Source organism: Sinocyclocheilus rhinocerous, unplaced genomic scaffold, assembly GCF_001515625.1.
Source record: "Sinocyclocheilus rhinocerous isolate Xijiao unplaced genomic scaffold, SAMN03320098_v1.1 scaffold230, whole genome shotgun sequence".
NCBI classification, from domain to species: domain Eukaryota; kingdom Metazoa; phylum Chordata; class Actinopteri; order Cypriniformes; family Cyprinidae; genus Sinocyclocheilus; species Sinocyclocheilus rhinocerous.
This window is the reverse complement of record NW_015637126.1, coordinates 482591-496790: the sequence shown is the minus strand read 5'-3', so window position 1 is coordinate 496790 and position 14200 is coordinate 482591. Positions and strand designations below refer to the sequence as shown.

At 35.2% G+C, this 14200-nt stretch overlaps 2 protein-coding genes across 2 annotated transcripts; both read left to right on the top strand.

The window, feature by feature from the left end:
* The first annotated feature begins 1295 nt into the window (after positions 1-1295).
* On the top strand, positions 1296-3004 carry LOC107748515 (dolichol phosphate-mannose biosynthesis regulatory protein-like). Its single transcript, XM_016563327.1, has 4 exons — positions 1296-1363; positions 1905-1994; positions 2138-2240; positions 2340-3004. Exons 1-4 carry the CDS (start codon positions 1361-1363, stop codon positions 2393-2395), a joined length of 252 nt encoding a protein of 83 aa, XP_016418813.1. The 5' UTR covers positions 1296-1360; the 3' UTR covers positions 2396-3004.
* A 424-nt stretch (positions 3005-3428) lies between these two features.
* LOC107748514 (phosphatidylinositol 4-phosphate 5-kinase-like protein 1) lies at positions 3429-13391 on the top strand. The gene is made up of 10 exons (XM_016563326.1): positions 3429-3625; positions 4524-4718; positions 7837-7887; positions 8068-8222; positions 9078-9202; positions 9403-9437; positions 9536-9591; positions 9896-10008; positions 10090-10252; positions 12330-13391. Exons 1-10 carry the CDS (start codon positions 3611-3613, stop codon positions 12787-12789), a joined length of 1368 nt encoding a protein of 455 aa, XP_016418812.1. The 5' UTR covers positions 3429-3610; the 3' UTR covers positions 12790-13391.
* The last annotated feature ends 809 nt before the right edge of the window (positions 13392-14200 follow it).

Here is a 14200-nt window from a genome sequence, read left to right as displayed (position 1 = left end):
ATATATATATTATAAATGTGTATATAAAACTGATTAGTTATGAGTTTGATTTAAATATGCAAATCTAAGGATTAACTGCATTGAGCAGCACAGGCTCCAGGATACTGAAACCTCAGATGATAAATATGTAAAGTTCACTACAACAGCACTTAAATTCTGAAGACTAACTAATGTCACGCACATTCTCCAGAATGTTTCTCTTCATTTCTCCTTTACTATCATAAATGATGAAAGCTATGCACTTAACAGAAAGCTTTCCATGATAACGTCCATATTAATGACAGCAACATTCATAAAGTAAAATATATTCTGGAGATTTCTTTAAAAATATATAACATATAGTATATAAATGAGTTTACCACTAAAGTACTATGGAAATGAATGTATTTTTCTGATTGTGACAAATATTTATATATTAAGATCACACATAAGCAATGTGGTGTTGCTCCAAAGTTTTCTCGTCTTATGTTTGGTTTCATGCATGGAGAGGATACTTTCGAATGATGGACCAGAATTACATTTCTACACTCAAATGTGAATGTTTCTTTCTTTAATGTAACTGTCAGGTGAGATTATCTGTATGTATTGTTTTGGGGAAATAAAGATAATGTTGGGTATCATAATAAATAATAATCTTTGTTGTGTGATTTATTTAACAACATCCAGCTATTAACTCACCATGATGAATGATTTACTTTTGATGTATGTTTTTTTTTATTGACAGTACACGGAATACGCGCTAATATTTAATATTTATTTTTAGTAATATAAATGTTTAATAAATATACAGTTTGAAACCGGGCAATTGGGCATAGTAGTAATAATAATAAAGGATTAAATTGGCTGTAGTAATGAAGCTGAGACTAAATATAATAGGTCTATAAACATTTTGTTTGTCCCATTTTGTTTAATCTTTGAGATATTCTTAACTTAGTTTACTAAACTTGGTTCCTTTAACTTAGTATATTTGACATGTAGACATTCTGTGGGTGCTATATATCAAATTAAGCAAGATAACCAGATGATACCAGTTGTTTAATTTAACATCAGTTATATTTTTAAATAGTCTTGAAACTGCTTCTGTGACCTGCAGGAGGATGGTGCTCTTTTATGATTTCACTGCTGTAACTCAGCTATCCCCGCTTTCTGCTACAAAAAAAATAATATTTTAATATGAGATGTGCATTTAGCGCGGCTTCTAACCAGAATCTGTCTTTGAGCGCCCTCGTGTGCTGGAACATTTAGAGATTTAAAAAAAGCTACAATTCCTAGCACGACTTCCGTTGTTAGTCGGAAGTACATTTCAAAATCGCCTATTGGGACATTGTGGTTGCATGCGGAAGTGAGTGACACGTTCATAATGGTAAGATGATCTGAAATAGACGTGGAAGTGTTATGTTTTTTGTCGTTTGTTTGTATTAATATTACGCTTATTTGTTGGTCGCCGCGTTGTTCCTAGTTGCTAACTGTCTAACTATCTAACGTTAGTTAATATGATTAATTAGCTGCACAAGAGTTTCACACTGTACAGTCCGTAATTAGACGACATAAATAATTCACTAATACAAAAATAGTTCTAATTTGTTCATTTAAATGTATTTCTTTAAAAGTATTTATTTGTTCATGATAGCTAATGAATAATTTGACCTCCCACGGAGATCCAGACATAAAGACCCTTCATAAACACACCAGGAGTGTGTATGTTTGCAAGAAAAACTTGCCTTAAAAACACATCATTTGTTTATTTCAGACAACATATGAATTCCTCAAAATTAAATATTTATTTAATTTGTTTTAAAATATGTTTATTATTGTATGTTTACATTTTATTTTAAATGAATGAGACATATTAAATGTAATTTGCATTTATGTTTGAGTTAAGCCCTAAAAAAATTTCTTTTCAGGCAACCGGAGCAGATCAAGCTGTTGGTTTTGGACTTGTTGGTTTTAGTCTGTTACTGTTTACGTATTACACCATTTGGGTCATAGTATTGGTAAGTGGTGTTTAATGCTTAAACTTTAACAACATTTAAATCATAGAAATTTGTTTTGCAGTTTTCCAAATTGATATGACACCCATAACATGCTTTGTTTGATATGGTACTGAAAAAATATTGAAGTTCTGCCCTTTTTCCAGCCTTTCGTGGACAGTGACCATGTGATCCACAGTTATTTTCTTCCACGAGAATATTCAGTCATACTTCCTGGAGTTGCAGCGTTAATCCTCTTACTTTTTGTTGGTAAGCAAGCAATCTGTCAACATGAAAATGTTAGTAGTAAATCAAGTTTAACATGTTCTGCTGTAGTGACCAAATTTACCTTCATTGTTTTTTTTTCAGGCACCTTCATAGGGGTGGTAACATGGAAGAACCGAAAACCTAAGAAAGTTGATTAAGACTCTCCAGGCTTTTGTGATTCATCTGGTCACAAGAACGAACTGTGTTGATTTCACTCATGTACAACTTCCTGTACACAGCCACGTGAAGATGAACTCTAAAGCTGCTCGCCTGGATTCCAGTCATTAGACATGTTTAGGTGGTTCTTAAAATAAACAACAAAATAGATTTCATTAATAGCCAAAGCAGTGCTGAACATGTAGCTACACAGTAGTCTGTTTGAGCTTTGTGCATCTAATGGCCACAACCTTGACTGAAGACCACACTACCTGTGACATGTTTAGCTTTGGAGAATTCTTTCCATAGTCAGGGAGATAAAAGCAAATAATACATGAGAACACAATTTCGGCACCTAAGAGATAGGGCAGATATATGTATACTGTGTATCTGGAAGACCTCGAAATGGAATATGGGATTTTTCTTTTTGCTTAGTTATGCTTTAAGTTGAGGCGTTTCAACTGTTCATTTATGTTGTAAATAGATGTATTTATAAGCTGGAGTGCTTGCTTCTATCAGCAAAATAATTCAGGACAACAATCTAAAAAGAATAAGAAAGAGAACTTTCTGTAATACCATAAACAATCCCACATTAAAACGAATAGAAATATGCTTAACTTTTTATATTGTTGTTTTTGTTTCTTTCTTATTTTATCTATCTATCTATCTATCATGTACTTGTCATAAACTCTTAAACGTTTCGAAGGGTGGTTTCTGCAGTGATTCCATACAAGAACCATATTTTTCTAAGTGTAAAGTACATTGAAAATAATCTAAAAAACCTTTTCCCACTATGTTTGTGCAATGGATGTTAAAGGTTCTTTATGGAACCACACTTTTTAAGAGTATATCATCATATCAATAGAGAATGAATGTTACAGTGTATTTATAATATAAGTATTATGTTTATATATATAAATGACATGAATAGAGAGAATGTACTATGTGTAAAAATCTTAGTCAAAGGTTGTAATACGTGTAAAATATCAATCTACTATCAACAACTAACAGTTTTGGCTGTTTGTGTCCGCATATTTGGCAATTGGTCGTTCAGGTCCGTGTTTTCGGTAACTACGCGTGTGTGTGGGATGGGCCGCTGCAGTCGCGCTCGCTCATTCTGATGAGAGACTGATAGAGCTCGAGCTCGAGCTGCTCATTCCACACACTGGCCCCATCCACGACCCGGCGGACGGACGAGGACATGTATTAGACCCATAATGAATCGCGCTGAGGTACGTGCACATCTGTTATCATTAGACTGAAAGACCTTGTTTCTGTTATTTTTGTCGAACTGAAGGTAAACTGAAGTTCCCCTGACAGTTCTTCCTGTTTTAATATTCGTTGGTTTGTTTAAATGTTAATCAAAAACTGTCTTTGTCTGATTCAGAATAATGAAAGTATACATTATTTTGGACTTTGACTTGCTCTTAATTCTGCACTTCATATGAGGATCTGATGACAGGTCTTTTTAAGTCCCAGGCTGCATTTAGAGAGGGAAAAGCTGAAGACTGATATTGTAGAATTGGATTTCTTTATGCAGAACAGCTGATTACCATCACTGAAACAAATAAACTTATGTCTGATTAAATATTTCTCTGGCACTCAGTGTACAGGGCTGAAAACCCCATTTAGGCACATGACACTTGGGAGGACAAACTAAATGGGCTTTGGCTAAACTATGAGCCAATATTGTTTGAAACTATGATTTCCTCATGTGCAAACAACACACTAGTGTCTTAAAGAAGCAGCGCATTTATTGCAGCTGATGGCATGTCAGATTTGTGCTATGACCTGCTGCAGGTGCTCTGTTCCACCATAATGGTGCTGCATTCACTAGAAAAAAAGAATAATTAATAATTATTTTCCTGTCTTGAGTGACAGGACCTTAAGTCCTCTGATAATACACTTGAACAGATACAGATTTTGTTCTGTTGTCAGGGAGACCTTAACCAGTTTCAAGATGATGACAAAACCCTTTGTCAATAAAACATGAGTAGAGTGCAGTAAAATATATTAATGTCTCATATATACATAAACACACTCACAAAAAACTTTAAAAAATATGTGGACATGCATGTCGTTTTTACTAAGGAGTCCTGTATATAAGTACATGTCTATTGTATGATGTAGATGGAGATGTCAGGGCCAGGTGTGAGCCGACACAGACGCACAGTGAAGAGGAGACGGTGGGGAAGACTGAGGCAGCACTGGAATATGCTGGGTCTGTTTGAGATCGACCAGCAGCATGAGTTTTACAGTCTCACCTGTATGATGAAGGAAGGGCTGTGTGCCGCTGTGCAGAACACCATTGACAACCCTTTACCTGTGAGTATACGCATGTTTATGAACCTATACATCATCCAGTCCCTATTGAATATTACTTCTTCCATCTTAAAGAAAAGATTACAATGGCAAAGATGCAGTTAGAGCTAGAGTATTTGATCCATTTGAGGACTCCTAGGGGTCTGTGGAGAAGATATATAAAGCATATACAATTTTCTTTAATCCGTATCAGAATCAGAATGAGCTTTATTGCCAAGTATGTCACACACACACACACACACACACACACAAAGAATTTGTCTTTGTAACAGGAGCATCCAGAGCGGATAAAGCACAGACATAATAAAGGCAATAAAATATAATATAACACAATAATAAAAAATATAATACAATACAATACAGTAATACATATAGAATACACCCTTAGAATTACAATGTACAGATATGCTATTTACAGATGTACAGTTATCAGATATGCCATTAAAAATAAAAAATGTGTGGCACCGATAACCGATGCCATCTCTTACTACAGTATGTCCATTAATTACTGTATATGAGTATTTAAATTTATGCCTATTTACAAAGCTAATACGAAGTTTTACTAAGAAAATCTACCCTTTTTGTATTCAGATAGAAAGCCCCACTTAGAGGTATTTTAGATTTATTTTTTTTATTCACCATAACATTTTTCCTTAATCAGTTTTATCAAAAGATATTATGCAAATCTTTTTATGTTGTTTTCCCCCCAGACATCACTAATATCAACTAGTCTAACATCTACCACTCAAACTGATATGAACAAATTGATCTGAATTTATCAGAAGTCACAGATCATTGCAATCAAACAGGTTTGGAATTATGAAAACAAAACCAAAATAGAATCACAAGAACATAAACAGAGTAGCTCACATTACATTTTCAATGTTGAATTGCATATTGAAATAAAAGGTGAGAGAGACAAAAGCTTTGGTATCAAAGACCTCCAAGGAGACAGGCATGTTCCATTTACCATGAATTACTATGAGGTCAAGCTCCATAGAGGACCATATTTAGTCTGATCTTTCCATGGAGACTGTGTGTTTGTGGTGCTGAAGGGGCACCATATTACAATGTTTTTAGCTTGATTAGAGCTGTTTTTATCCTGGTAATTTGCTCAAGAGCAACAGAGCAGAGGGCGTGGAAGAATAACTAAGTATTTCGGTAACAAACACCATTGTATTGCAGACATTGTGGAGGAGGGACAGAATTCAAACAATGCAATAGTCCTCAGTGCATGGTAGCGCCACAAGAGAGGGGAGAAACGTTAAAGCAGAAATCAGTGGTGAAAAATAGTGTAGAATGCAGTTGGGTAAATGGTATAAGTAAATAATAAGCATAAGCCTGATACACAATGTATATCTAAGCTTCAGTGTATTATAGAGGAACAAGACAGTACTATTCATCTCTGAACGTGGTACTGTATGTGCATGACTCATTTTTTCCCACATAGGCTTGTCACATTTTTGATGTTTCATAGATTATTCATGTAGCATTGCAATGCTTTCTATAAATCAATTTTCTTATTGAGATGATAGAATATTGAAACCGCAGTGACTGTGGCATTCACTGATGCCTAAAAGAAATACAGGGCCACCAGCAAACCAGGACAAGACAAGGACTACCAGTTGGCACCCCTGACTACATTTTTAGTATGGTAAAACCATACAACGAATTGCATGGTTCTGGTCCTGGATGCTGTCAATAAGATGTTACAGCCACGCTAAAATACATATTTACATATCAGGGAACTTAAGTAAAATAAATTATAGTTTTGTGAAAAAAAATATGCCCTTTTATGTTGTAAACCATTTTATGAAACCAGTAAGGCAATCGATCTCATGCTATTTTGTGAATATAGTTATGATTAAAGTGTTTTAAAACCAATTAGACACATTAAAATGTACTCAGATATAGGGCTGCACGATAAATCGAAATGGAATCGAAATCGCGATTCGACAGAAGCTCAATTGTCATGCGTATCTTTCAGTGAAGCACGGTTCTGTGATCAGCAGTAAATCTCCATCCAAAGGCCAGAGGGCGCTCTCGCGCTGAAACTCCAAATACGCCTCGCAGAAGAAACCCAGGAAATGCCTATAGCGGTAGCTGGATAAACAGAAGTTTTAACTGCTTTTATTGATTCAACGTGACTAATAAACGCATGATTATGACAATATATGGTTTATCTGAGTTATTATTATTATAATTTTCATTAAAATAAAGTATATTTATAATGCAATGCCTTTATCACTGCTTAGAATACTATGAAATATGTTGCGTGCCTTATTCTGTGTAAGAAGCCACATCATCTCACAGAAGGATTTATTTAAAACACTCGACTGACGTTATGAATTGAGTTTGGAGTAAAAAATATGTTATTAAATGTGATATTTCCACATGCTTTCAGATGGAGCAGCATTTACTTCACAGAGCCGTAGTTCACTGAGAAGCTATGCAAACAGCTGTCATTATCGCAAACGATTTCTTCGATTTCATAATCGCGCAATTTAACTTGTCAGTGATAACTTGTCAAATGTAACTTGTCAGTGAACTACAGCTCTGTGTAGTAAATGCTGCTCCATCTGAAAGCACGTGATGATGATTTACTGCTGAATACAGAACCGGCATTACTAACTAAATGCGCATGACAATCGCATTCGATTAATCGTGCAGCCCTACTCAGATATAATAAACTTGATTTCACATGAATATTGTGGTAACACACATGGATAGACTTAAAACATTGACCTCTTCCCCCTTTTTTCAATATAGCTTTCTGTTGCCATTTTCAGTGATCCACACAGATTTGTGAATGAGGCAAACACATCCCTTGATTATTATCTACTCAACCTATTTTGTATTGTGGTTGTTGCACTCATGGTCATGTGCTTGTTCGGAAACCAACACACACATAGATGATGTTGCAGACCCCTGATTCTATTGAATCCAGTCTGCTTAGGCAGCAGTATGACGCATGAATGTGCTGCCTGTTGTCTGGGGGTCAAAGCTCTTTTGCAACTATCTCTCTCACACACTTAAATGACAAACATTACCTGCAAAAGCATGTAATCAACTGTACGATATGAATACTTTTCATTATTGATCATATATTTTGTGATTTTAGGATGAGTTGTCTGAGGATGACTACAATCTTGAGGTTACTCAAATCCATAAGGTATGTTAAAGGAAAGAGCGAACACTGCTTACTATAATTTTAGCGTCTTTTTTTTTTTTGCTGTACCATACCACAAAATGTGACGGAATTACTAAGCAATTGTTGAGCATGTGCTTGTTTTGCTTGAATTATGCAAAAGATATTTATATGGAATTGTGTTGTGTTTGTGACTGCGTGAAGGACTTCAGGATGGAGACGTACGCTGGGCCGGTGTTTGCCAGTCTGCGGCGCTCCCTGGGGATGACAGAGAAGGAATATCAGCAGTCTCTCTCCTCTGAAGGCAGCTACCTGCAATTCATCAGCAATTCCAAGAGCAAGGCAGACTTCTTCCTAACGTGAGTCAGCACAAATGCTTCACATGCAGGCGCATATGCACCAGATTCAGCATAAGGTGGAAGAGACAGACCACTCATAGAGAAATAAATGGGAGAAATCACATAGTTCAATATGGCATGTATAAGAAGGGCTGTACTGTTCTTTTAAAGAGCCTTTTTGATAGATTTTTATATCTGCATGTACATTATAATTTTAGCATGATTTCAGTCACATTTATACTTTTGTTGTCAGATTTTTTTATTTATTTTTTTATATAGTTTTTGATTTGAAATGTGTTATTGAAACATAATCTTAACAAACGGCTTTGGGAAGTTTGGTCTTTCCCCATTCATTTAGATAGCAATACTTGACTTGATAATAACTGCCCTGTTGTATTGCCAAAATAGTGTCTGACTGAACTTGATGTAGGCCTATACACACACACACACACACATATATATATATATATATATATATATATATATATATATTTGATATGTTTATTCAGCAAGGATGGATTAAATTCAGCACATTAGAATGATTTCTGAAGTATCGTGTGACATTGAAGACTAATGCTAATGGCTGCTGAAAATTCATCTTGCCATACAGGAACACATTACATTGTAAAATATGAGAGAAAACTATTATTTTAAATAGTGAAAATATTTAACTGTTTTTACTGATTTCCGATCAAATAAATGCAGTCTTGGTGAGTATAAGATGTTTCTTGCAAAACATTCTCACTGACCAAACATTTTAATGATGTAGCATATACTGTATCAGATACGTATCTGTAAGTAAACTTTGTAATATCAATATGTTTGTTTAATATCAAAACAAATGTCCTTTAACACACATTTCTCTGTCCTGTTTAGTAATGACAAGCAGTTCTTCTTAAAGACACAGAGTAAAAGAGAAGTGCGATTCCTCTTGTCTAACTTGAGAATCTACATGGAACATCTGGAGAAGTACCCACACTCTCTGCTCGTCAAATTCTTAGGTGAGAACCAGGAAGCTATGAAATTAACATGACTTTTTCAACAAATGTTACTGGACAATTGTTTTTTTTATCCACTAATTTTAATACATTATGAATTTGAAGGTGTAATTCCTGATGATTTACATGAGAAGCCTTAAAACCCTGAATGCTCATCTTTATTGCATCCATTTAAGAAATTGTCATGCTTTATTCATGGACAGGTGTTCACAGGATCAAAATTGCACATCAGAGGATGGTAATTATTGCATTTAACAATAATTGACCTGTTAAAATGACTATTTTATGAACCCTTAAGGTACATGTTATAAAACTCTACTGGTTTTCTGTGTGCAGAAGTACTTTATTGTGATGCAAAGTGTCTTTTACCCTGATGACAGAATCACAGCAAGGTAAGACTCACTGCATGTTATAAATGGAAATGAAGTGTTATCGATTCGTCCATTATCAATCATATAAATATTTAATGTTTCTAATCTCTCCATCACTTATGTGGGAGTACACCACAGAAGATGTCATCTTGACTTAATAAAATCCACAGCCTTGCAATTATTGGTCATTAAATTGCTTTGCCTTTTAGCTGTTACTTTTGGCTTGCACTAATGGTAAGAATAATGATCCAATCCACCACTCCAACCTCCTTCTCCATTACTCTTCCCCTAGTTTTACATTCACCCTTTTCTCTCAATGTTTAAGGTATGATATAAAGGGCTGTGAGATGAGCCGGTGGACGGACCCAGCCCCTGAAGGCAGCCAGATCATTGTTGTTTTGAAGGATCTTAATTTTGAAGGACAGTTAATTCAGTTAGGTAAGCTCAGTTCCTTGTAGGTGAATGAGGATATTTAGACAACACTACGTTCAATCTTATGGCTCCTTGTTTATATGACAGATCAGCAATGCCCTTGGTTCCTGCGTCAGGTGGAGATTGACACTGCCTTTCTTCAAACGCTCAATGTGTTGGACTACAGTCTCCTGCTGGCCCATCAGCCCCTGCACCAGGATGAACTCAACCAGAGTCTCTCTTTCGCAACACTCATCATGCGTGCCAAAAAGTGAGCATAGGTTTAGTATGTCATGCATATAGTCATCCACAAACAAACATAGACATTTTCAAATATGTTTTAATGAAGGTCTGCTTGTGTACATTGTTTAAAGATTTCAAATTCTTCTAGTAAACAAGATCAAAATAACCTGAAATCTCCATAAAAGTACATAATTTATTGATTCTACTTAAGGGAAGTTAGTGTTATTACGTTTCATTAAAGGGGTCCTATTATGCTCTTTTACAAAGTCTTGGTTTTTGAAAAGTGATTTCTGTTACATAAAATATCTCCTTTTGAAGTGGACTTTGAGCTTTGTAACTTTGCAGATCTTTATTTTATGCTCAAACAGCAACATTACAGACTAACTAAAGTTGAAAAAGTGAAAAAGCATAATAGGACCCCTTTAAACAAAGAAAGGAACACTACTGTTCTTTGTCAAAAATGACCACAGACAGCCAAGGTGTGAGCACTTTTTTAAAAGCTTTGGACGGTTATTTATAGTGAATGGAAACTTTCTCAAAGGAGATGCCAGTATTATATTGTCAAACACGTAAAATGTGTTTATTATCTCAACTGTTTTTTCAAAGTACTCTAATTACTTATAAAATATGTTGAATAGAAAACATTGGAGAGTGAAGATGAATATCTTTTCACAATTGTAGTATACACATTTAGTGAAGTCTCAAGGTTGGTGTAGTTTGGCATTGATAATTGTTTAAAAATTCTATTCTTGACACAGTCAGCCGGCCCACAGATACTTTCGGCTGGTCACCGCTATCCCACACAGTCATTTGAATGAACTGCTCATGCTTGACTGCTGAGGTGCATGCAGAAGATAGTGATGAATTTTATATGATTAAAGGGGTCATATGATGTTGCTAAAAAGTACATTACATAATTACGGATTATAATGACTTATACTGTCTTTTTACGCATTGCCCACGCTGCGTAAACATAAAACTATGTCTGCATTTGTGATCGGACAACGAAACACAGCGTCACACACGGCGGCTAGAGTGAGCGGAGGCCGGCTTGAGTGAACGGAGGCGGGCGGGCTTGAGAACAGCGCGGCCGGCGGATTATTTACAGATCTTCTTTATGCACCAAGAGCTTGTAACACTCCAAAGAGAAAGGAAAAATTGAAATCGCATCATATGACCCCTTTGCTCATGCTTTCATTGTTCTCATGGTTCAGAGACAATTTTTTCTTCAAGACGTTTCTTTCTGCTTCCTCTTTATCTCTAGTTTAGTTCAGTATTTAAGGATAACAGGCTTTACCGTGATTGTGAATGTTCATGTTCACCTCTGTTTCCAGATCCTTCTCTTTCTACTCCAAATGGCCATTGGCAGGCAGGCATGTAGTTATCATATCTAGCTTCAATATCATTTTCAAAGTAATGTCTCAAAGAAATAACAAAAAATAAATTACTAAACTATAATAATAACTATGCGAGTCCTTGCTACTACCATTCCATTATTCATTGAACATCATCTCATATACTGCATTTATCCATCATTTAACCTCATGGTTCATCAAAAAAAAAAAGATAGCAGTCTTTTTCATTTACTCAGTCTCATGTCTTTTGAAACCTGTATGACTTTGTCTTTTCCGTAGAACACAAAAGGACATGTAGCAGAATATCCAAGCTGCTCTTTTCCATACAGTGAAAGGGAATAATAACTGTCAAGCTTTTTAGTGAACAACAACTTAAATTTTAGTCTGTTCCTCACACAAAGTTAACAAATGACTTCAGTATGGGCTACAGTCTTTGGTCGCCATTCACTTTCATTGTGTGGAGAAGAGCAGCATGTGCATTCTGCAAAACATCTCTTTTCGTGTTCCACACAAAAAGAAAGTCATATGGGTTTGGAAGGACATGAGGGTGAGTAAATGATGTAAGATGTTTAATTTTTGGGTGAACTATACCTTTAACAGCATGGAAAGTTCAGGTGAAATAATCTGCTGCAGAAAAACAGAGCTTCAACCCAGAAACAAGCAACAGCCACACATTTTCATTAGATGGTAATCATTCAGTTGTTTAAGGTTCTTTGTTTTGTTCTGTGTTCCTCTCTGACTGGCTGTTAGGTCAGTAAATGCAACATCCAGTCCTACACATGCCACTTCGCCAACTGTTCCCGGGGTGGTGGCAGAGGAAGACTCCACACCCCTCTCCTCAGAATTACATTCAACACAGTGTCACATAACAGAAATACACAGAGGCAATGATGGAACGGACATTGCAAGTCTTGAGGAAGACAAAATTGAACAACCCAGTATGGTGGGAGCAGAGTCAGCCGATCTACAAATAGTCCAGGCCCAGAACCGGAGACTACTTCCCAACTTCAAGAACCCGCTTCATGTCATTGATGGACCAGAGCAGCGTTACTTCATCGGGATAATTGACATCTTCACTGTTTATGGTTTCAAAAAGAGGCTTGAGCACCTGTGGAAAAGTCTGAGACACCCACGACAAACATTCTCCACAGTTAGTCCTCCAGCTTACTGTCACAGGTTGTGCCAGTGGGTTCAGGACCACACCAAATAAAATAAGAGTGCTTGTATGACGGATGGACATACTGTGCACACATCTGACTCATACATACCTCAATATGTTAACACAGTGGAAAGGATCTGAATGTACATTTGATACAAACGTTTTTATAGCTTTTTGTTTAAATAAAGACGATGCTAATGCAAGTACTTGTTGGAACACTGTAGTTCATGAAAAATGCCAAAGTTAAAAGTTGTATTAATTTAAAATTGTTACATAAGTAACAGAGCAGTGACTGTGTATAGGGATAAAAACCTATTATGAAAACATGTAAGAGCAAAGGATAGTGTAACTTTTGTTTTAAGCATGTTTTCAAATGATAAATGAATTATGTAATGCTGGTTACATATATCACATTTATTGAAAAGAACATTGCTACCATTTGATTACCAGTTGCCCAGACAGGATGACTTTTGAGACTTGCAACTTTTCAACAAAAGCAGGGTCCCTTCCTTCCTGCTGTCTGTCACGTTCAGAAACTCTTATGTGAAGCTACATAAGTGGGCATTCAAATGTTTTCAGAAATATTTATGCAGTATAATAAAAATAATATTTAATAGTCTACCCGCATCTTTTCTTCTTTAATGCTAAATCATTTTCAGGCCTCAAACTGCTTTTGTATTGTGCTATTTGTAATTTATCATTGTATTGCTGGAGTTTGAATTTTTTGAGCACATTTTATTAAAATGAAAAATATTAAAATATATTAAAATAATGGAGGCAAGTAAGGGACATTTTTGCATTTATCTTATCATGCTGTAATGTTTCTTTTATGGAAAGCCATAAAATGAGCAGTTTAAAGCTATAGGTTGCAGGGTTAGTATAAGGAAAATACAAATCTTTGAAAATCTTTTTAATAATTTTATGGTTTAGCCTAATAATTAGTGTATACTGACATGCTTCATTCATTCATTCATTAATTCATGCAACAGGTTTTCTTACCCCAATTTTTTTTAGATGCTTGATAGCAGGTAAATCAGATATCAACAATAGTATTTGTATATGACTGAATTAAATGTTAATTTTTATTATTACTTTTGGACATACATTTTTGTGTACATTTTGAACCCAAAGTCTATATATATATATATATATATATATATATATATATATATATATAAAATTGAATATTCAATAAATAATTTGTGTGAAAAGAAACCACCAGCAGGCCTTTAGAACCAGAACAGTATGAATGAGTTAGTATATAAAAAAAGAAACAACTACTGAAAGCTAACATCCTGAAAGGGTTTTAAAATATGGGTCCGTTTACCTGTACAGACCACAGAGGATACTTTTATAAATTGTTATTTTTCATTAAAGGTACTTTATAAAAAAAGAAAATTGTTACAATTCCCAAAAACAATGTGTTCACAATAACAGAGAGGTTTAAAATTAGCAGTCAGCT